At 37.2% G+C, this 25813-nt stretch overlaps 1 protein-coding gene across 4 annotated transcripts in view; it reads left to right on the top strand.

Moving 5' to 3' along the window:
• Positions 1-11593, top strand: part of LOC117409534 (E3 ubiquitin-protein ligase TRIM36-like) — a 38626-nt gene extending 27033 nt beyond the window's left edge. For all 4 annotated transcript variants that reach the window (XM_058992715.1, XM_058992723.1, XM_058992726.1 and 1 more), the window contains 3 exons: positions 2084-2377; positions 7414-7708; positions 8787-11593. In XM_058992715.1, coding sequence (XP_058848698.1) covers positions 2084-2377; positions 7414-7708; positions 8787-9147 — 950 coding nt within the window. In that variant the 3' untranslated portion in view covers positions 9148-11593. The remainder of the gene's footprint in view (positions 1-2083; positions 2378-7413; positions 7709-8786) is intronic.
• Positions 11594-25813: the final 14220 nt, after the last annotated feature.

Raw genomic sequence — 25813 nt, forward strand, 5'->3', positions numbered from 1 at the left:
AATATTGATTTGATGTAGATTTTTCTTCTGTTCACTCACTTTGCATTTTGTTAATTGATAAATATAAACTATTAACATGTCTATTTTTGAAAGCATTCTTACTTTACAGCATTTTTTCACACCTTCCTAAAACTTTAGCACAGTACTGTGTATATATATATATATATATATATATATATATATATATATATATATATATATATATATATATATAATATATATATATATATATATATATAAATTTAACCAAATCCCAGTAGACCTTGCTGTATATAGTTAATTTGAATACTTCTTTAAGACGGGTCATTCTTGTTTTGGTAAATCTCCAGGGGTTGCCGACAAGATAGTGTGTCGGGAAATTGGAGTTTCACTTTATTGCTACATCATTGCTAAATTGAGACATGGAAAAGAAAACCCCTTTTAATTTCTGCTTTTTTTCTTTTGTGTCAGTCCTAAACTAAAATAGTGCTCTCTCTGCTACCACAGTAATTCTAGGTAGCTACATACAATAGAAACTCATTTTGAGTTCACACATGTTACTGTTTACTCAAGTGTCCCTAGTTCAGATCAATACCTGAAGTTAGATTAGTGCTGCTTTTAAGAGTACTACCCTTTTCATTGGGTGAGAGCCATGTGCTTCCAGGAACATTTTGCTTTGGCAGCATTTAGCAACAGGGCCACTGAAATAATGGTGCAATTAGAGTGCATTAGTGATTCAGAGAAGACAAAAACAGAATACAAGAGCCAATAGCTAAGTTTAAAGGTTACTATTGATCAAATAAACAAGCATTTAGTTGTCTGCCTGTAACTATTGACTAAACAAGTTTTTTTTTTTTTTAGTCGATGATGCATCTTAAAGCTCTTTGTGTAGGAAGATTAAATGCTGTCTGGAACATTTCCTAGTCATTTGTCACATAAGTAAAGTTTAAGCTACAACATTAAATATATTTTGGTTTGAACAACTTGATGAAAATTGCTTGATAATATCACTGGTTGGTAAATTTACTGAAATAACTCAAAGAAATGAATACATTTATTATATAATTATGGATGAAATAACCCGAAAGATGGCTGGTGTAATGGTTACTTGCCACCCCTAACACACTGTATTGAAAGCAGTGTATGCAGGCTATACAACAATCTCTAAAAAATATATACTCACAAGTAAAAGCCAGAAGGTTCAATTGGAAAGTGTGCATGATTTCAGACCATTTTCTTGCACTTCCAAGGTATACAAAAACAAATTTACAGTACCATGAGTCTGCTGCTTTTCTCTGCTGATGCTGGAGAGTTTGTATTGCCTGCAGTGCAAACCCATTGGGACCTGATCCCCTGCATCACTAATGGGGTTTTGTTTGAACTATGTGGCTGGCAGAGCATCTGTGGTATTTTCCAAGTTGGCTTTTACCTGCTCTTTGCCTCAAGGCTAACCATCAGCTTCCTTAGCCATGAAAGAACAGCTATGCTGTGCAGTCTGAACACTCGCTACATCTGCAGCTTCATTCTTTTGGCTCTAAAGTTGTACTGACAGTCTAAGCCGGTTTCAATATAAACATTGGTTCTGCAACAAAGAATTGTTTTTCCACGGCCGAGACCCAGAATTATTGCTGTTGGATTCTTTTAACATTTCTTGAAATCGGCTAACTCTTTCAATGATAAATAATGACTATTTTGTTTTTGATAATATGTTTAAAGGTGTGGCAACTAAGGTTTGAAAATCTAAATTATTCAGTTTAATTTACTTCATAACTCTGTTCAATCCCACCTTTACCATCGTTTGGTTCCAATTTTCATTTCTAATTAGTTTTCTTGGAAACTTCTCTGGAAAGGAACTAAAAATTATATATATATATATATATATATATATATATATATATATATATATATATATATATATATAAATTATTAATATGTTTTCATGAGAAGATGAAGAAATGTTTAGTTTAACATAACATTTTGCAACATGTATTGTTGGTTGAAAAACTGTGGTGTAAATGCCAAAAGCTGTCTCAGACTTGTATTTGGGAGTAGTGCCCAGGACAGAATTTATACCTCCCCAACATTAACGTGATATATTTTTCAGTTCCAGATGTACCAGTTATTGACCAATCCCTGAGCCGTGTCTACAACGAAGGTCTGATTTGCTGGCTGCTACCTGAAGATTCCTCTCCAACTGACCATTACATCCTGGAGTACAAGAAGCTGGATGACAAAGCAGAAACCACATGGCTGGCCACTGAGAAAATATACGGCAACAGCAAAGTGGTCTGCGATCTTGACACTAACAGCTTATACAACTTCAGGGTGAAAAGCTGCAAGAAGTCTGTCTACAGTTCGTACAGTCAAGAGGTGGCTTTCCACACACCCCCTGCACCAGGTATGGACAGTAACAGATTCCAATTCCTTCTTATTTTGCTGTTTTTTATTTTTATTTTATAACATTGCAGATAAAAATGTTTAGCACAAAGCTTACATGGATAACTGTCACCGGACTGCAGAAGTTGCTTTAGTCCCCTTGCAATCATACTGTAGATGCCTTATTAATTCTCTAACTTTGGGGGTTCGTTATTGTGTTTGTTATTGTTTTTATATTTTAAAAATCTCGTGAGGATGCGTGGCTGATCAGCTACTGATTTATTTAACTAGCTGTCAGTCACGCATCCTTACTAAACTCGTGCAGACTGTGGCCGAGGGGTAATAAGATAATCAACAGCTAGTTAACCCCTCGGCCAGAGTATAAGAACCTGCAGCTGTCCGTGCTGCGGGGAGAGTGTACAGAGGAGAGTACGGGGAGCGGAGAGAGCAAGGAGAGAGAAAACAAATTAAAAAACCAAACAACTGCTAAAACTTTATTTGTTTGGCCAACGCGCCTTTTTATTTGTTGTGTTGTTTTGTTGTTGGTTTAAACCTTTTGTTTCGTTCTATTATTTAATAAAACGGTTCCACCATTCCATCCATTGCCTTTTGTTTACTGTTACTTCCTGCTCCGTGACATCACTACCCACATGTCACTACAACAACAGCTCGGTCACAATACCGATAAATCATCTCCTGATCACTCGTTTTATCACCAAACTCCTCAATAATGCGATCCAAGTCATTATTTTATTACTATAACATCTAAAAAAAAACTCTGCAAATGTCTGTGATATTCTTTGAGCGCTGGATGCAGAAGCAGCTATCTTGTTTGTTTTATGTCTGTGTTATCTATGTGGTGTCGGGGCTATCTGTATTCGTGAGATATGCCCCTTTTTTATTTTTTTTAATTTTTTTTGGCTTCTCTCGGCTCCTATCGGTCTCACTCGGCCATTGAATGGTTTTCTCTGCTTTTTCCGGAGAAAAAACAACTAGAGACCTGTTTTTTACGTCTTTTTGATGATGTCGGACAGGGTCCGACATTGGACCGGAAAGAGAAAATTCCAATTTTGGACCAGGTCCGACATAGGCAAAGGGTTAAAGATAATAACCTATTGGTTGCTTCTCCTTGGCATTTCTGCCCGAAAACTCTCGAAGCAATCTGCTCTCTATAGCTTGCTTACAACTCTGAATCCCAGGGGCCTCTGGGGAGGGATGTTCACTTAAACCACCGCAGTGAGAGGCTGGACAGAGCAGACGCCAGCTCATGCCTTTAGAGAGCTGTGTCAAAATGTGGATCCTGTGAAGCAGCAATTCCTTTCTTTTGACACACAAAGGGATAATGAAAAGGCACCTTTTAAAGATTTGGGCTTCCCACAAAAAACAAAAATGCTTTTTTTTTTTTTAATTGTGTGCCTGGCAGGGTTTCTGTGAGCTTAGGTTGGAGCAGAGCCCAGTCTTCATTAAGTTAGAAGCATATCCAAATTCTTTCATTCCTCTAGGCTTGTAAGAGCAAATGAGCAGGGACCTGAAATTCTAAATTGGTACAACTGGTGGTAATGGTAATCCACGATTGGTTTGATTAGATTTATTTTCAAAATTAGATTTGTATACATTTATATACAGGTTGCTTGGTAAGGTAGACGAAATGAGAAACTAGCTTGTGGCAAGGAAGTGCTGCTTGTTTTTTGTGCATTTTTTGTGAACGTGCAACAAGCATCAGAGTGCATAAGACGATCTAAGGCAGAGGTGGCCAACCCGCGGCTCCCAGGCAGTTCACGTGTGGCTTCCGGTGAAATGCTGGGTGACACACACTTTGCGGCCCGAATGAACTGAAGAACGAATAATAAACAAAAATGAAAAGAAAAAGAGAAAGTAAAAATAAACACAAGTTTATTATTTTGCTTCTTTTTATTCATTGGTGTTTTATTATTGTTTCTTCTCTCCCCTTGTCTCTCTTCAGTTTCTTTCACTGTTTATGTTCACTGCAAGGACATTTCCTCACTTGATGAGCTTCGACACCGCACGCTGGCGCATGCGTATTTTGATCACCAAGTGAAAGCCGGATGTGCAGTTGAAAGTCAGTTTCACCATTTTGAATTAACACTCCTCCAATCAGAGGCCTGGCTGAGAGGGACAGGGTGGACAGTTGTACCATGTATCTCTCTGTATGCCCTTTTTTGAGGATAGGCTTTTCTCCCAGACTGTGGCAGCGTTCGAATAAAATACTGTTCACTGAGCCTTGCTACAGTTTCTGATCTTTCAGTCTCTGGTACTCCTTGTGTATCTAACAAAAGGCTGGAGATCACAGGTCTGAAATTCAAGAAATGAGATCTGGACCATGTACCTGCCAAGCTTCTATACCATGCCATGGTCTTCCTGCAGCATTGTACGGCTCCAGCATCTGGTTTGACCTACCCACGCCACCCATGTATTGAAACCAACAATTACAGTCAATTATTTTATGTATTTATTTATTTGAAGGGAGAAAAAAAAGTAATCATGAAAGGTTTAGAGGGGTGGGGGAGAGGAGAAAAAAAATAAAAATCAATAATCAAATATAAAATTATAAAAAATTAAAATAGTCAAATTATATTTTACATAAGCGGACCAATCGAAAATTAGCTGAACTCTCCCCAACACCAACTCAACCAGACTCTACCAGACTCAATGCAAGCATAGGGACTGTAACAAAAAAAAAAAAAAAACATGTGGTTCCTTTGAGCCTCTGATTGCTGATCACTGGAGAAAAAAATAATGAAGCCACATCATAGAGTATCTTTGGACACATGTTTCAAGTGCCTCCCCACACACGTGAGAAGCTTCAATAATGTCGACATGACAACCTCAGAAGTAGGAGGGTGTTTCTGTATCGTCAACAAAAGAGAATGCAGTACAGTGCAGAGAAATGCACGTGCCTCCCTTCAAAGCTAATTCCACGAAACACAAGCTGGTAACACAGCTCCTAATCAAAGGAGATCTTTTTTATTATCGATCCTCATTGCAGAGAAACAAATGCATCATAGTGCTGGCCAGCGCTAACATTCAAGCAGGCTGTAAATTAGGTCTAACAACTGTGTCTCGTCGAAGGTATTTTATCACTGTAATGTAATGAAATTAGAACCACAGACCACATATTATCTGTAAAAACTTGTAGATGATCGATCCCAAGTGAAAAAAATAAGATAGATCCTGAGTGAAAAAATGGCAATTCCCTTTTTTTATTATTATTATTTTTTTTTTTAACATGTTTTTAATTAGGACATATCTCTTACGTTGGGCAGCACTGAGCAAGCGTTTTTGAGAATGTAACAGATATGTTAGGCAGCATAGAAGTGGTTGCCTGAATACCGATCTGAATGTGATGGAAGATGTGTCTCTTTATGGAAAATTTAAATTGGGTTACTAGGTGCTTAAGTGTGCTACATCCAGGGCCCCTTATGCCCAATCATGTTACCATGACAATGAATTTGCCAATCATGCATAGAAGCTTCCCTACTGACCCCAAGTTTCCATAGACAATGCAAGAGTGATGGTTGCATTTCTGCTGTGGTTTCAACAAGTCTCTCTCATCCATTGTATTCTGTCTGTTGACATAAACGATTTCCATGTTAAGTGAAGCATTCATTCACTGCAATTCTTATGTTCCATTTGGCTTTATAATAAAGGACACTGATTCATTATTTATATAGAAGTTTGATTAGTCAAATAGTGGTTAAAATAGAGATTCACTGACTATAGGCTGATTGTATATCTTAAATCAGTTCTGTTCCATGGTGCAAATTCACTACCAGTCCAGAAGAATATACTAGAACAGAAAACACTGAATATCCAGAGATTTAACTGCAATAAACCAAAGTAAAGCATAGCAAAGTAGTAATGCACAGGCAAGCGAACACTGTAAATGTAATGGAAGTATGGCAAATCATAGTATAAAACTCTGTGTAAATAAAAAAGCATGGTGAACTGTAAATTTACCATGGGACACTTTTATAAGGACAAGCCTATTAAAAACTCACCATTAAACATGCTACTAGACATAAACTGCATAGGTCTTCTATGAACTACATTTTATTTAGACACATACATGACTGGCTTTATATCACACGTTAAGAGTTGTGTCAAATTTTAGCAATGGTAACTATCTCTTAAATGAAATTTGTTTTTCTTTGTTCTCAAGGTATTGGATGTAAACCATTCTACAGTTATAGACAATAGCGCCCCCCGCTGGTGGCATTGTGTATTGGTTAAATCACACATACAATTTTGTTGAATTACATTTTTTATAACCCCAGGATTGATGTTAACCTTTAGTTTGCAAAGCCGTTACAATGATACAATGAACAAGTTATGCATTTTACATGCTCAAAACCAGCATGCTTCTATAATTCAGCACTACAGGACACAATACCAACAAAATGATGTTGAATCATTAGCGACAACTAGGCTTCAGGTGGGGGGCGGGGTTCTTAAACGCGTTAAACAGTACTACAAACTCAGTTATAACAAATGACTGGTTTCACAGAACCGCATTAGCAATAATCGTGCACTACTTTATCTAAAGTAACATTAGGTGGTAGATAACCAGACATTTCTTCTCTAATGTCATGGATGATTAATCACCTTAATGAGCAACTTGGAATGGGTCTTAACTAATGTATTCTACTTGTTTAGACTGACTTGGTATATAATTTTCTGTTTCAATCATCACTGCCTTCTAACTTTTTTTGTTATCTTAACCAGTGTATATCCCTTTCTATTTTAGTCACCAAATCTTCGTGACTTTTTAAAACACAGCAGTCTAAAGCACCCCTGTGGACTCCGTGGAGCTCTCGGATATGCTCACGTCCACTATGGCAGGGTGTTGCAGGTTAATGGATACACTCTGGTGTACCAGCTGCAGTTTGAGAGGATACACAGGTGCTTTAAATTTAAAAGAGGGTTACAAAGTTACAAGGATTTGATGATTGAATCAGAAAAGGAAATACATTAGTTAAGAAAACTGTGCTATGTCATACCTGTACTGTTTTACTAAAAGCCTTTTCCTTCTTTCTTTAGTTTTCAGTTTTCTCTTTGATGATAAGTGTGGCTTCAACACGGAGCGCCTCATCTTGAACAGACGGCAGTCTGTGGAGAGCGTGGCTGGCCTCTCCCTGCTGTTGGGCTCAGAGAGAATCCAGATGGGGAGCTACATGTGTCTGGATTACATTATCGGGGACACCGGCATCGACAGAGGGAGTCACTTCTGGGTTTTCCGTGTGGAGCCCCACTCTTACTTGGTTAAAGTAGGCGTTGCTTCAGATACTAAACTACAGGAATGGTTCCACAACCCTAGAGACACCAGCAGTCCCAGGTAAGTATTTTGATTCCAGGCCAGATAAACTGTAAAGGATACAAAATTACACTTTAATGTACCAATGCTGACCTGTCTTGAAGATGCATTTTACTTTATGATGGCACAGGAAACATGTGACCCAGAATTGCTGACTCACACGTTTGTGTGACCGTTGCAGGCTGCAGTTTCTAGTCTCTTTAGTTGGGTGTCTGTCTGGCGATCCAAGGGAGACTGGAACGCCAGATGCTTTTCTCATGGCCGTCTTTCAGTGGTTGAAAAAACTGAAGTATAAACCAGCCTTTAGTCATTAAGCAGGGTTAGTTTCAATTATGCTGGTAAAAAGGGTTACTGTAGTTCCTGGTATTTTTTTTTTTTAATTTCAGTAAGTAATACATTTGATTTTGGTTAATGCATTTCTTGTGTATGTGTAATTTAAAATATCAAGCCTGTGTTGCATCTTCAAAACTTGACATTTCCAGTTAGTAACCTGTACAATGGAGTATTTACACATGCAATCTTAACTTCACTCTTCTTTACTTAATAACCCTTTTAAAAATAGAGTTCACTGACAGTCCTTGTATATTTGTTGAAAATAAATCTCTTAAAACGATTTCATCATGTACTGGTGTGCAGTGTTAAAATGCAGAATCTTAAAGATGAAATTGTACTGGTTTCACTGCTCCATGACCCAAAAGAAAAATCTATATTCACTTACATTTTGAATAATTTACTAATAAAGGTTTTAAAATGTAATCGGGTTACCTGCTCAAGTATGTTTTAGTAGACTTTAAGTGAGACGTGGGCAACACATGCTTTGTTCGTCAATATTTTATTCATAGAGGATACAAACCATGAAAAACCATGGCATACAAAATATCTGTCATGAGCAGGGCGCGGCGATAACAAAGCCTTTCTGTTAATTTACAGCAGAATTTGTTTTTATATTAATTGAAAACGTCTGATTTGGTGAACATTGCATCTTGAGCTTGCGTTGCTGTTGGATACACGTTTCTTGTGTACCGTTTTAAAATACGTAATACAATAAATACAAAAATACACCAGCTATTTAAATGATGGGATCTTTTGTGTCTTCCAGGTATGATCATGACAGTGGTCATGACAGCGGCAGTGAAGATACCTGCTATGACAGCTCACAGCCTTTCACTCTGGTCACCATAGGAATGGGCAAGTTCATCATCCCCAAGGGCTCGACTGCCACCACCAGTGACTATAGCAACCGTGTCCTGCCGACGCCACAACGTATTGGTATCTGTCTTGACTACGAGAAAGGGAGGGTTTACTTTTATGATGCAGACAACATGAAATGCCTTTGGGAGCGTCAGGTGGATTGCACTGGCACTATGTATCCAGCTTTTGGCCTTATGGGTAGTGGAGGAGTACATCTTGAGGAAATCATCTTAGGCAAGCGTTTAGGATATACAGGAGACGCTCAGTAGTAACTTTAGTCACTACCACTCACCTTATTGAGCAACATTAGTAGTAAAAACATACAACTCCAGTTCCCAAGCCGTTTATTATTACTTTGTTTTTAATAGATGTGCAAAAACATTGTGACTTTAAGTAATCTTTTTGTGGGGAAAAAAAGCATGTTTTAGATCTATTTGGTGCTACAAATTCTGCTGCTGTGACATGTGTTAGCTATATATATGATACCTATTTATGTTTATTTCTTTTATAACACTACAGTTTTAAGTGACACAAAATCTAAAATGCAGCTCATTAAGTGTGAGGTCAGAACCACGTGCCTTTGGTTACATTTTTACAATGTTATAAAGGGAACACTCCTCCTTCCTATTTCTCAAAAATGGAGAGCAACAAGAATGATGCCTTTAAAAAATGGTTGCAAATTAGCAAATGGAGACAAATCAAACCTTGAGTGAGGAAAGTACATTGGTCTTTGTCTTCTAGGTAACATCAGTAATGAAGAAAATGCCAGCACACTGATTATAATGTATTTACTAACACTAAATTGATGTCAAATCCATGTTTATACTAAATGTTATATCATGGATTCTCTCATCCAAACAGATAAAAGATAAAGGGGAAGCTTTACTTGAATACACACACACTTAAGATATGTAAAATAAAAATCTTTTGGCTTTAAGTATAGGGACAACTAGACTAGTTTCATTAGTAGCCTGATCAAGTCTGTGGCAGTTAAATCTACTACTTGAGACTTAAGGAATACTGCAGAACACAATGGAGTATCCACTATTGTGTCATTCACAGCTATAGCAAGATCATTTATTTATATATTGATCTATGGTCTTCCAAAACCTAACAGAATGGCATATCCGTGCATCTCAGGGTATTGTCCATTTGTTGTCCATTTCCAATCTAAATACACTATTAATCTATATGATACTGGTATGCATCAAGCATAGGAATAGTAAGCCATTTCTTTCTTAGGAAAGTATTCATGTGTGTTTTGGTGTGAGTGGGTAAAAAAGGTGATCATTTTAAGACTTTGAACATTAGTACAATATGTCTTGTTTTATTTTAATAGCGGTGCTTCACAATGTGGCCTAGGGGGCCACTCACTGCCTACCTCTTCTTTTGTTTTTTAACCGCTGTTAGAAACAATGTACTTTTTAATTGGTTTTTATTAAAGCTATTCGCTCTTTCAATGCTGAAGGCTTGTGATAAACTGATTTTTAGCCTTTCTTTTAAGTATAGTTTTATACTTTGCAGTTCACTGATATCTTTGTAGAAACATGCGCTCATGAAGGCACTAGCCAAAATGTATGGCAACTTCACTTATAACTTTTACCTTAACATACAGGATCAGTTGATATTTTAACCATATGTGGGCTGTCAGAGGGACCAAGCATACACAACTTAAAAAGGGAAAATGTTATCCTTTGGTTACCTTGTCACTTCTGGACAAGCTGGGCATGATTTTAAAATCTGATGGTTTAAGGTGGGTGGGCTTACTATTCACTAAACACTGACATTTCATATCTGGTTAAAGCAGTAACCACGTGGTTTAAAGTTCACGTGAACTATAGATACACACATACTCGGAAGTCTACCATTGCTTTTATTGTGTTTTTTTTATGGTTTGCTGTGTTTTTGTGGCATTTAAGAACAGAAAAGATGCCCAGAAAAGATTTTCAGAACACTAAACAACAATCATACTCATCTGGGCCAACAAGAGAACCAGAACATAGCTGACATATTTTTTTTTTATATAGTATAGTTGGAGATTTCTGTATTGCCACTGTATTAGCTCTGGCAATTTTATACCAAATCAGGGTTTCTTTTTGTTTGTTTTCATATTTTAGTTTCACACTGTACTAGATCAGGGGAACAAACTGGATATATAATTCCTTAGACAAAACAATTAACCTTATAAACATAGTGTGCTTTGTGCATGGCATTTTCTTAGGGTTATTTGAGAACTATATTTTTAATCAACTTTTAGTGAGTTGAAAATAAGTGTATATTTTGTGTGTGTGTGCGTGCTTTTTTTTTTTTTACAGCTGCAATATTATTATTATTTTTTTTTTTTAAGGGTGTTGTCTTTTGGGCCACCAGTTAGGTAATACTCACCGAAATATTCAAAGGATGTCAACATTGTATGTTTATAACTTGTAAAGCTAGCACTTTATAGCATGTACTTCGCTAACCGCTGTGCAGGCCTTTGTGAATTCTTGTGCAATATGGCCGATAGACTGATATACTCTGTTAGTGTCTGTTATACTGAACTATATAACGAGGAAAACAGTTGTGTAAAAGCTTTAACAAAAATGAGCCTTGTCTGTAAAACTGATACAGTTTGGATTTCTTACTGTAAAAAAAAAAACAAAAAAAACTGTTACTCATTTTTGCATAATTTATGGTTTGGGGTTTTTATAAAAAAATAAAAAAAACTACATGCTGTATTTGTGTGTGGCTGTTTTTTGGAATGAATACTGTATTGTAGATTATTGTAGTCTGCATACAGTTCATGGATTAGTATCCCCCTCATGAGGATTGTATATAGATATCTGTGCAATGATTATTGTGTTCTCTTACAGTACTGTATTGAATAAACTAAACCAAAGTACTGGATGCTCATATTCTTGAATGGCATCACTTAAAATATTGACGCACATAGAATCAACAGTAGGGTAGGATGGACATAATAAAAAGATGTATTTATGTGTTTATATATATATATAATGCTTTGGAGAAGTATTCACCCCCCTGCAAAGCCTTCACATTTTGTTGAATTACAATGCACAGTTTTTCAAACAAACTTTTTTATTTATAGCTGTAGTGGTTAAACTGTACACTGTTATATGAGGAGGAGGTTAAATGTAAGCAAAACTGGCAAAGAAAATGTAGAAAATGAAGTTTACTGGTTGCATAAGTATTTAGCCCCTTAAATCAGTACTTGGTAGAAGCAGTCTTTTTGGATAGGTCTCTGCTAGCTTTGCACAGTAGGATGGTGAAATGTTTGCCCATTCTTCATGGGAAAATTGCTCCAGTTCTGATAAGTTTGTTGGGGATCGTCGATGGACTGCAAGTCTCACCTTAAATTTCCAATTGGATTCAAATCAGGACTTTGACTGGGCTACTCAAGAACATTAATTCTCTTCTTGTTCAACCACTCCAGTGTGGCTTTGGCTTTGTGCTTCGGGTCATTGACCTGCTGAAATGTGAATTTCCTCCCCAGTTTGAGTCTTGGCTGACTCAAACAGGTTTTCCTCAAGGATTCGCCTGAACTTTGCACCATCCATTCTCCCCTCTATCCTGACAAGCTTCCCAGTCCCTGCTGAAGAGAAGCATCCCCATTACATGATACTGCCACCACCATGCTGCCACCACCATGCAGTTGGGATGGTGTTGACTGGGTGATGTGCAGTGCTGGGCTTGCGCCAGATGTAATGCTTGGAATTTACACCTAAAAGTTCAATTTTTGTCTCGTCTGACCACAAAAACATTTTCCACATGTCTGCAGTATCATCTACATGCTTTTTCACAAACTCCATACGTGCTTTAAGATGAGGCTTTTTGAATAATGGCTTCTTTCTTGCCACCCGTCCATATAGGCCAGCTTTGTGTAGGGACCGGCTTATTGTTGATGTGTGAACACTGACTCCAATCTCAGACACAGAACTTTGCAGATCTCTCAAGGTCATTGTTGGTTTCAAAGTGACATCCCAAACCAGTTTCCTGCTTGCCCGGCTGCTCAGTTTGGGAAGGCGACCTGATCTGGGTAGTGTCTGGGTGGTATGATGCATCTTCCACTTCTTAATGATGGACTTTACTGTGTTGAGAGGGGTCATCAGCACCTTTGAAATGTTCTTGTACTCTTCTCCTGCTCTGTGCCTCTCTACCACTTTATCCCTGACTTGTTTCAAAAGCTCCTTGGTCTTCATGGTTGCTTTGTTGGATCACTATGTGAGTTGCAGTTTGAAAGTCTTTATATACCTGAGGGAAATTATCTACAAGTTAAACCACTTTGAGTACACACAGGCTGAAACCATTTCACTAATTGTGTGACCTTTCAAACAAATCATTTGCACCTGAGCTGATTTAGGGCATTTTTTAACTTTATCAATGTGGAGTAGTTTGTGTAGTTTCTACATGTAAAGTCTAATTTGAAAGTGTCGTGGAGTACACTCAGGTGCCAACAAAATGTGAAAAATAATTTGACTTATCTAAAACTTGATAGAAACTATTCAGAACATCAATTTCTATAGATCAGTTAAAACGATAAATACTCAGTGTTGTAATCAATAAACTGAGAATGAATTGAGCAATTGAATGGCTGCTATGGCTTCTTGTTTTCATCTTTGGGTCATCTGGTCTATCTTCTCCAATTCAGAATGCGAAATTGAATATCAGACAAGGGTGGAGAACTGAACACTGAAGGCAGAGATCAAGTTAGAAACAACTAGATAATACAAAGTAGACTGATGCATTTCAGAAGCACAGCCTTAAATCTGCTGAACAAAGAAGCGTGCAGTGGCTAGACCTCTACAAGTCGGCCACAAAAATGTATGATCCATATACCAAAGAGGTGGTATAGAACATGCTCATCCATAACTATTAATAATCCATAACACAAATTAATACCAAAGTAAACATTAATTCAATGACACATTTTTTCGACACTGAAAAGTCAAAACATGGTATAAAACATGAACAAGTCCACCAAGAGAAACACAAAAAAGACGCAATTAAGAAAGCAAACAGATTGCTTGGGTATGTAATCAAAAGTCTAGAGTGCAAATAAGACTAGGTTATGATGAGGCTGCACAATGCACTAGTGACATGGCACTTATAATATTGTGTTAAATTCTGGTAACAACAGTAACAAATGAACGTGGCACTGGAGAGTCCAGCAAAGAGCAACCAGACTAATCCAAGGGCTGAAAGGAATGAGCTATGAAGATAGGATGAAGAACAGGGGGGGACTTGATTGAAGGGGTAGGAGAACCTTCTTTACACAGTGGTGAGGGTACTGAATGGGTCACCTAATCATGTTCTTGATGCTGAATCATTGAGGTCCTTTAAGACCAAACTTGGAACTGAACAAGCACTGACGAGCTGAATGGCCTCCTCACAATCATAATTAAAATCTTCTATTCTTAAAAACTTTCTTTCATGTTGGAGGCTCTGCATGACACGTCAATAGTTATTTTATGGGCTCCTTTCATATTTTTCTCTTTCACTGTGAATCTGAAACTACTTGACAAGTTAATTACAACAGGTTTCCATAAGAAAGTTCCATCAAACAAATCTTCTGTAACAAGATAAAACATTTCATATCAAGCATGTAGTTTCAGAGCAATTTACAATTAGTCAACAAGGTCAATACATTTCTCAGCAGCAAAGAAGAATGGAATTTGGTGGGAAACTGTTATTAACAAGACATCAGTCTGTTCATGCATAGTATTTAGCCGCGTGCTTTAGGGAGATTGGCACCGACACACAATAGTACTTTAATGGTATAAAAATAAAAACAAAGAAAAAACAGTTTGAAGAAATCACATCACAGAACCTGGCAGGTATTTCTGAACCACTAAATCATTTATACATACTAACAGGAAAAGGCTGTCGACCTAAACAAGAACCATTCTACTAAAAACAAGCCAGTATGAATCTACATTTACATACAAATGTAGATTCATCTGTTTCTGAAGCCTGAATCATTTAAATACTGATTTTTTAAGTTTTGATGGTTTAAAAAACAATTTGGATTTCTGTTAAAAAAATAAGAACAGTTCGGAAAACTTTAATGTAAATCAAAGTGTTCCACAGTTGCCTTGCCTCAAATCCTACAGCCAAAAAAAACGAATAATTACCAGCACTTTTTTGATTAGCCACTTTTTCATCCAACAATTTTTGTTTGTTGGTACTGTACTTTTTCTGCTGTTACTTATATACAACAGCATTTTCTTGCTCTTTCAATACCCTTTTTCACAGTTTAGTAAGTCCTTTATTTAGTTCTATGTATGTTTTGCTTTCTTGTTAAATAACTTTTTTAAATATACAGTCGGTGCTGCCTAATCGAGATACAGTAATCCATCGCATATCTGACTGCGGTGGGACCAGAGTAAGGGCGGATATGTAAAAAGTCAGATGAATGAATCCTCTTTTAAATACCATTATACACCACTGTACAATTACTATATTCACACAATTATTGCTTTGAGATTCAGGCACACAGGATTTATTTACATATCAACACACTGAACAGCTCACGTGACACTACCAGCAATGGCAGTGCACGGAGCACATACAACAGTGAACAAAAACTTTGGTAGGATCTACAATATCTGAACTAATCTTCTCTGTTCAATAAAGAACTAACGTTGCTGAAGAGGTTGATCATGGCAGATAAACGGTTAGGGTGGATATGTGATGAGCGGATATGTGACAGATTACTGTATTGATAATCGTGATTGCTGCTTAAATGGGATACAACTGGGAGATGGTTCTTCCCAATGGTATTTATGTCGTTTAATTGGGACACAGTATTTTCAAATGATGAACGTAGATCGTTTTTCAGAGCAAGACAGGTTCGCTTAGCGCAGTGCAGTGAGTACGTGACTACACTGTGACTTGTGTAAATTGCGTAAACCACGTTGAGCTCTTGAAGGAGCTGGAGTCCCCTGTGGTTTCTCAGGCTGCTGTTGCAAAGAAAGTTGTCATGTCAACATTGCAGATGCGATTAATTTTGTTTAGGAATAAAAAAAAATGATTCATATTTTAAATTATGTATTTAATATTTAATCATAATGTGATGTGATTTCATTCTTTCTCTTTTCATTAAGAATAATTAAGAATCAAAGTAGTGTAGGTTTCTAATGGTACTAAGCACAACAATTCTTGCCTGAAGATTTCACCATCATAAAATCTAACAAACAATGATAGCTGGGCAGTGTCAGTAAAATCGTACGATTCGTCAACTGCAAGAGACATGTATTTGGTATTTTTCAATTCGGAAAGCAGTGCTGACAGACAACCCTCACCAATAACCACCACTCTGCGCTGCTGTGGAATCAGACAGTGGGACTTGCTTCACACGGTTCAGAATGTCGTCTTTGTTTTCATCTCCGGCCTACAGCTCGTCCAGCATTTCCAACATGCACTCCTTCACAAGCTCAGAATCCAGGAAATGCTTTTTCTTTTTATTACCCGAAGAGAAGCAGCTGTTGCTTTTTACAGTCACTGATGTTGTGAGAATCAAATTTGACGTGTGATATGAATACTTCAGACTTTAAATTTTGTCACGTCTTAAGACACTGCCAAGAGGATAGGACACTTTGAAATTACTGTGCTTTGATTCAAAGCAGCACCTCAAGTTGATGACCTTGCAGACTGCTACAGTGGTTTGCATTTTAAACACAAATGTTTTGAGTTTAAATGAGATGGCATAATAAAAAGAAAATCTGCCATCCAGTTTGGATTAAATGCCCGGTTTTCGCTGTTCACTTTGCGACATTTACTATTTATTATCATAACAAAGTTTTTTTTTTTTTTAGGTGAGCCAGCGGGGCACACAGGAAGCCTTGGTGTACATATGTATTTTGGGTCAAATATAAAACAACACATAACACTGCTAGGTAATTACTTACGCTTTATTTATTTTTTCTGATCTTGGAGTTGAAAGTGTCTATAGTGATTTATTTAAAGGGTTTTTTTTTTTTAGGATATACAACACGATTTAAAGAAAAAGGTTATGGTGTTAATTATATTTTCTTGGCACAATGCTTTGACATTGTATAGATGTGCCTGGCCTACTGTTTACTTTGGAAAAGGCCATTTACATGTGTGGGCAGCTGTAGATTGTGTAGATTCTTGTTTTGAAATAATAATCTTTATTTTCGATGACTTGAATGACATCGCAACGACTCTCTTACAGATTGAACCTGTGCCACATCCTGAATTGAATTGCCCTCAGGAGCAATGGTTGACATTAATATATTACATGTAATAGGCTGTTACCAGTATCTAATGTCTTAATTGATGTTTACATTTTTATCTGGCAGATCATTTATTAAGATTTCAGCATGTCTACACAAAGTTTTAGAGTCAGCATAAAATCACTGATAAAAATGTCTAGGGAATAGCAAATGTTCCGCTGCACAAGATGACTGTGGAGTTTGCAGTTGTAAGTGTGTATGATGGGATACAGTTATCTGAAAGTTTCAATGGGTCCGTTCCTTCTGATAGTACTGTATCATACATAATTGAACAGAGAGTTAATCGTGCAACACATATTTTATTTAATATTGCTCATTATGGTTACCAGAAGTGAACGTATCTATAAGCTGCTCTGACAAGTAAAAAAGTTATTTGTTTAATAAAAATTTTTTCTCTAATTATGTCCTTTAGAAAAGTTTACCATAGTAAAAGCATAGCAAATTGTAATAAAGCACAGTGAAAGTATGGTAAAGCATAGCAAAGCAATGTAAAGAACAGTGAGGTATGGTAAAACGTATTACTTAACATGGTAAACCAGGGTACATTATGGTTAAATCACAGTATTACCATGGGAAAAGCATGGGAAAAGTGTAAAAATACTGTGCTAAAATACCATGGTAAACTTGCATAAGGGGTATGTGATCCTTTATATAAAAAGTTTGGACTATTGTTCTAAAGCGCTTCTCAGCGAAAGGGTACCTGACAAGTTCAAGGTAAATGTAAGGTTTAAAGTTTTATTTTTATTTTTTTAATAGAGAAAAATCATTTTCTAATAGCAATAGGGTCCCTTTGACCCGGGAGGCATAACTCCAGTCACGGTCAGCAACCACATGGTAGCGCTGCACTTACTTAAGCGGTAACGTTGAATGTTACTTTATTTCTTTTTTCACCTATCCCAGATTCGTTTTTAAGAAGTCTAGATTCTGAGAGTTCTGTTGCTCCAGTATTGGATTTTCAGAATGTTTCTCTGCATCAGAAGCTACATATCTGTGCCTAATACAATCCCAATGCAGCGATGGTCGTCATCGGCTCCCTTTCAGTACACCCTGGCGAAATCGCATTACTGGGTGCCTTTTTAACTCCATTCGCCACAAGTTCTCCATGTTATTATTATGTGTCCAGTAGAGTTTAAAGGTCAATGCATTTTATCATGGACATTGATGACTTTACTTGTACCAACCTCGAGAGCAATGACACTAGGGTGGACAATTGTCATGTCTGCCCCCTCTTACAGTATGCCACAGAAAATGAATCAAAGAAATCTATTTCCAGATCTGTCCAGATTCAGATTTCATGCACAGACTTGCTATCTAATCATACTGTAAGCCAACTGGAGATCTTGCCATTTAAACTTGCCTCGTCCTCAAATATCGTGCAAAGCAGACAGTGGATGTCAATTGCTGCAGGGCTCTTCTCCTGCAGTCAATACTCACATTGCACCAACCACATGATATAAATCACTCTTTGAAAATATATATCATTTTATTCAGCCGTGCGTGCAAATCAAAATACTACTGAACTGCTTAAATGAAATGCTGTATTACAAGTTGACTAAAGTCAGAGTATACCTTTGTCTGGTCAGCATTTTTGTTTCTTTCAGCAATTTATTTGCAAAACTCAAAAAATGCTAATTGTGAAGTATTCATACACTTTGATGCTATGATAGTATTGTCTACAAGGTGCTAGAAATTTCAATATGATAATGCAGAACCTAATTCTAGAAAATGCTGGATTGTAGATGAACATTCTTCGAGTGTATAAAAGGGTTAGGTATAGGCTAATTGCTGTCATCACTCCACAAAACCTTTGACCAGAACTCATATCCATCATTCAAATGCCGTTTTGCAAACTTTAAGCTATTGTCCTTGTGGTGTTTTCCTAAAAGTGGCTTTTTCCTTGGCCTGCAACCATTAAGATCTTCATCATACAATACTCAACCTATGTTGAAATGGAAACCCCAGTCCCACTTGCAGCCAATTCACTTTGAATATCTTTGGCAGTCAGTCTCGGACTGTTATTAACCTTCCTCACAATTCTTATACTTGTTCTTGGTGAAAGAACCTTCTTTCTTCCAGACCGAAGGAGCATTGTGACAGTATCAAGAGTCTTGTACTTTTTGATAATAGAAACAATAGTTGAAATTGGGATACTCAAATGCTTGGAAATCCTCTTGTATCCTTCTCCAGCTTGATGACAATAAATCATTTTATACCTAAGGTCTTCAGATAGCTCTTTACTTTTCTCCATACTGACTTATTGGTAATGACAGCAATCATCCTATGCCTAACCCTTTTATACTCTAAGAATGTTCACCTACAATCCAGACTTCTCTAGAATTAGGTTATCATATTATCATATTGAAAATTCTAGCACCTTGTAGACAATAGTTTGAGATATCTCGAATTTCATTTAATCTAGAATTGACTTCTTGTCTAGTTTGAGATATCTAGAATTGACTTCTTGTCTAGTTTGAGATATCTTGAAATGGGCCGGAAGTCCATTCAAAACATAGAGCATTTTCACAGGAAGTCAATTTGAGATATCTCAAACTAGACAAAAAGTCCATTTGAGATATCTCAAATTCAATTCGAGACATTTCAGTCAGGACAGGAAGTCAATTTGAAGTCAATTTGAGATATCTCAAAATGAGTTTGAAATATCTTGAAATTGAGTTAGTTTGAGATATCTGCAATTCAATTTAAGATATCTTGAAATGCATTTCGAGATCTCTAAATGATCATTTGGCTTGCCATAGCACTACAAACCACTGCGACAGATGCTGAAAAGTCATAAGAAAAGAATAATGTGTATGTGTGTCAGTTTAAATGGTAACAACCTTCTAACTATACAAAACCAAATTTTAAAACAGTGTGGGCCACTACACCTTTAACCAAGACACCTAACAGGAACTACACTTAGGTATACCACAAAACAAATACAGATATTACCTTGCAAAGCAAACAAGTGAACACCTAGTTAATAAACATACACTGCCAGGTTTATAATTAAACAGCTGTGTGGAAACTCAGGGTATTTTGTTTCTAGTAATTGATCAGCACACATGGTAAAAACAGAACTCAATTATAAAACACACAATTTACTACAAAATATAACTACTTTCTGGTGGTAGGTTTTTCAGCTCCATAATTCCCTGCATAGTGGTATCAAAAATACTTAGTAATTATTAAATTATTGTTTTTATTTCTTAAATAATTACAATTTTTGCTATTTGAAATTACATAATGGGCTAATGGAACCTTTAATTATGTGCAGTTGGATATTTAGAAGTCATGTTTACATGAAGTATTTTTACATCTGAATTACAATATGTGATATCTCATGAAAGGTGTGCAGATCAAAGAAGAATAAAGTGTATTAAAAAGACTTTGAAATTATTCTTGTCCAAAAATAACATAGGGCAGCTCTCTGTGATTGATTTATTCATTAAGCTGTTTGTATATTTCCAGGTTTACTTTGGCATTATATGGCAGGAATGGGGATCAAACACTTATCAGACATTAAAGGGGAACTGTCTAAAAAATATATATATATTATTTTCTTTACTTTTCTACATTCAGTCAATATTTATGCATTGTCATGGTTAATTTGTTTCCCTTTACTATGGGCATGTAATCAAAAGTCTACATAATGAAAAACTGACAATTTAAAAATGTGACATTTCGAAATCCAACATGAAATACAGTACTGTACTACTATTTTGGCTTCCGGTAGACTTTTGTGATATCGTTCTGTAATTTATTTGATTACATGATGTTCAATAAAATATCTAAATTATGTTAATCTATTTTTTATTATGTCTCAATCCAAAAAGAAAATATGTAGGTGATGCAACACATGGTGACTTTTGTCCATAGCTGTACCTGCGGGGCTCCGCCAAGTTTCACCTTATACTGCTCCTGTGTTTTCATTGACATTCCGCCAATAGTACCTTGCTATGGTTGCTTTTTCCAATTCCAGTAGACTATACGGCGCCGGTCCTGGTTGAGACTTTATTGGCACACTAACCATTCATTGGAATGTTCTCATCAAATGAGGCATCTTCATGTGCGATATACTATACTGTATATTTTAAAATTAACCTGCCACTGGTTGGGCATTTTAGAATATATTTTGCTATATCTCCAACATGCACCAATTAAATGTGATCAAACTAACATCAGACCCGAAGGTCCCGTGTTAGTTTTTTGTTTAAATAAACTGTATCTTCTTGACCTTTAATGGGTGAGTTAACAGATATGTGTCACTGAATTAACATTTCTACATTTACTTTTTGGGGGCAGGATATCCTTTTAAATGGATAAGCTGGCCTTGCTTCAGTATTTCCAATGATTAATAAAAACCCTGTTTAATACAAATAAACCACACCAGAATGCATTCACAACAGTTCAACACAACATTACATTATTATTATTATTTATTTCTTAGCAGACGCCCTTATCCAGGGCGACTTACAATCATAAGCAAATACATTTCAAGTGTTACAATACAAGTAATACAATAAGAGCAAGAAATACAATAACTTTTGTTCAAGCAAAGTACAAGTGTGACAAACCACAATTCAATAATACAGCAGATAATAGTGATAGTTACATCAGGATATGATTAAATAGTGATAGTTACATCAGGATGTGATTAAATACAAAGTACTACAGGTTAAACACTTGGCAGATTACAGTATTCTGAAGTACAGGATTAAATGCAGTAAAATAGGGGGCAGATAAGAGCAAAATAAAGCACATTTACATGAAGGGTGATAGTGTCCCAGGATACAAACAGAGGAGTTCTACAGGTGCTCTTTGAAGAGGTGAGTCTTGAGGAGGCGCCGGAATGTGGTCAGGGACTGGGCAGTCCTGACATCTGTAGGAAGGTCATTCCACCACTGCGGAGCAAGGGTGGAGAAGGAGCGGGCTCTGGAGGCAGGGGAGCGTAGCGGAGGTAGAGCTAGTCTTCTAGTGCAGGCGGAGCGGAGAGGTCGAGTGGGGGTGTAGGGAGAGATGAGGGTCTGGAGGTAGCTGGGTGCAGTCTGGTCAAGGCATCTGTAGGCGAGTACAAGAGTCTTGAACTGGATGTAAGTGGTGATCGGGAGCCAGTGGAGCGAGCGGAGTAGTGGAGTAGCGTGGGCGAAGCGAGGCAGAGAGAACACCAGGTGGGCAGCAGAGTTCTGGATGAGCTGGAGCGGACGGGTGGCGGACGCAGGGAGGCCAGCCAGGAGGGAGTTGCAGTAGTCTAGGCGGGAGAGTACCAGGGCCTGGACCAGGAGCTGGGTAGCATAGTTGGTGAGGAAGTGTCGGATTCTTCGGATGTTGCTCAGGAAGAATCGGCAAGTGCGTGCCAGAGTGGAGATGTGCTGGGAATAAGAGAGGCAGGGGTCCAGGGTGACTCCAAGGTTCTTAGCTGAGGAAGAGGGAGAGAGTGTGGTAGATTCCAGAGGAATCTAAATATTCATCTGAAACATAACCATATAACACAGGGCGTCCAGAGTTTAACAATTCCTTTCATATTTAAACCAAAAATTCTAATGTACAACAGAATATCAAAGCTGTTTTCAAACACTGTACATGAGAATCCCACAACTATTTTCTCTGTTTAAATTGTAAATCAGAATTGACAACCAATAAAGTGGCGTCCCCTCAACTGCGCCCCTGGTTGAGTGGAATGCAGACTGATTTATATGAGTTACATCCATCCATCTATCAGCACGTAGATTCAGTTCACAGGAAGTTGAGTCACAGATCTATTGAACTTTCGTCAAATCCACATTACCACCTCCTACTTGTGAAATTCTTCGACAATTTCTGTCTGCATTATATGTAGTACAACGGACCTTTGTTTTTTTTCCTGCAACCAAAATTTTGACAACATGTAGAGTTCTTTATTTCTACCATTGCATGTGGCTGGCGTCCTGCAGACGAAACCCCTTTGCAGGGAATGGTGTGATCTTCCTCCGGTGTGCCAGCTGGTCCTCATTGGAATCATCACTGGACTGGCTTGTAGTCTGACTTTTAATCTTTCTGCAAGCAATCAGAGCATGGGCCAGCTCCACCTTAAAGTATAGATACTCCAGAACCTCTCTCTTTCTATCCCCCAAGCTACAGCGACCCTGTCGGTATTGTAACCCAAGGGCGCCAGAATCTTTGTAGAAGTGGGGGGCCAAGACCAAAGTGTGTGTGTGTGTGTGTGTGTGTGCTGGTGGGCTGGTGGAGTAGCGTCCGTTCGAGGTCAGAGAGTTCTCAGAAATATATTAACATGCTACTTAAATATCCTGCCGAGTACAACTATAGCATAAATAACCAGAATACAAAATGTAGCCACGTTATAATATTTACGAACAACGAAAACGACAAAAAAAACCACACTTTAGTTCTAAACATTGGACTGCATTTTATTTCTGCACTTAATGTACTGTACTTCACTTGCATTGTATCATTTTACTATATTATTACTGAACTGTAACATACAGTGCGCAAACATTATAATCGTCTTTGTTTATATATAATGTATCGTATTTTAATAATTGTAACCATAAATTGTAAATCTTCTTGGAAAAAAGCGTTGGCAAATATAATAATAATAATAATAATAATAATAATAATAATAATAATAATAAACAACTTTGAGGGTAGGTAAACATGTCTGTGGTATAATCGGAACAAAGACTGGTAAAATAGAGAAGACGCGTTGCTAACACTCAGGCTGGTTTATTACTCTCCATCACTCGCTGTACTCTGAACAAACACTTACTCTCCTCAACTCCACTACATCCGGGGGTTAAGAGCAATACCTATAACAGGATTAGTAACATGTAACAATGCCATCTACAGTCTGTTTACCGTAGCAACACGAACTAGCAGACAAGTGTCCCATAAGAGCCACAGTATAATATGATTTGTTTCTAATGTTTATATATATATATATATATATATATATATATATATATATATATATATATATATATATATATATATATAATTAAAAAACCCTAACAAACACCATCAACAGGCTATAGCAGATAGAAGCAAAACATTATTTATTAAGCAAAAAATGTAAACTTAATGCAATTTTACCACTTTTCAATGTGAACTTCCATTACGCTGTGCACAAAGGATCCCGGTTTAAGAGAGCTCGAGTGAACTCTGCATGCAGGGATCCTTTGCGGACAGCGTGGTGGAAGTAAAGGCAGAGTTGATCCAAAGATATTATGAGATCATGTTTTCCAACAGCACATGTGTTTCTTTTGTTAAAAAGTGGGAGGTCCATGGCCCTCTGGCCCCACCAGTTCTGGCGCCCATGTTGTAACCACGCACTGGCTGCTGACAAATCCAGCATGTGAATGATCACCTTCACTGTCTATTTCCTGGTCATAGCTTTTGCTACAGCAGGATATGATGCAGTCAACCATGTCAACTCCTCCCATTTTGTTTTATTGTATTGCGTTACAATCTCTGGACGCTTGACCTCGATGTATTTCTTTTTTTTTTTTTTTACATGACCATCGTTTTCAGTCATCTTCTTCCTTTACTCCACTCACACAAAGCCAGGTAGAGGCCTTGTTATCCAGCCATTTGACAATGCAGAGCTTGTTGCCAGACTCTACCCAGATGCTGCAAGGTCTTATTATCAGTCAGCTGTACAGCTCTTGGTATTCTGTTCCACATACAGTACCTGTCCCTCCTTCCCCTAAAGTGTGAAGATATTCTAACACAGGAATGCTGGTAAAGTACCTGTCGAAATACACGTGCGTACCTTTTTAAGCCTGGGTCAGTTTTAGTTTTCTATCCTGTTTTCCTTATTCACGTTGCTTTCCATTTAAACATCCTTACAAAAAAACATGATGTCTAGTAAACCAAAAAAACTAAAACCTTCTGCTAATCCTGTTTGATTCAGTTATGACAAGTGCATTATAAATAATCTATAAGAGAATTTTGAATAATCTTCTTTGAAATGTGTGTGTCCAACCATTGCTTCTGTGATAGAGGTTAACTGACTGTATGTACTTTTTTTTTTTTTCAATAGAGGGAGCTGTAGACCATTGTTTCTGGAATGTTACAGAACATGTTGCATTTGTAGTTAGATCTTTCTTTCAAACCAATGCTTAGTCTAAATCACTTAACATTTGTGAATTAGTAACATTCTTTGGCAAACATTGTGACTAGAAGACATTGACACACTAGACACAGAGTCAAAATGTCAAAGAAATGTATGTCACAAGTGACCAAAAATACTATACTTTTACTACACAGTGTTTTTTATGGTTATAATTAGTACACTTTTTTTATTGTATTTTATGACACTATTTATTGTTATTTATATTTTACATATGTGTTTTTTAACTGTTATATTAATTACCCAAAGGGAGACCCAAATAGCTGGGTTAAATATGTGTGCTGTCATTTTGTTTTAATTGTTTTACCACAGGCACGGTTGCAAGGCTTTCAGCCTGAAACGATGGCCAGGTGCAGGTCATCAGAAACAAATTGATTATTCCCACCATAAAAGATGAACTGAAAGTTCAGGAAGGGGGAGGAGACAGGGGAAGCACCGGAAGGAACTAGGTGGCCATTTTGTTTGTGGAGAAGCAGGTATAGGATCCTGGACCAAGGAAACAGACTGGCCCACTTGTTTAAGAAGGAGAGAACTGTAATTATGGCTGGAAAGAAG

This window comes from Acipenser ruthenus, chromosome 2 (genome assembly GCF_902713425.1).
Source record: "Acipenser ruthenus chromosome 2, fAciRut3.2 maternal haplotype, whole genome shotgun sequence".
NCBI lineage: Eukaryota > Metazoa > Chordata > Actinopteri > Acipenseriformes > Acipenseridae > Acipenser > Acipenser ruthenus.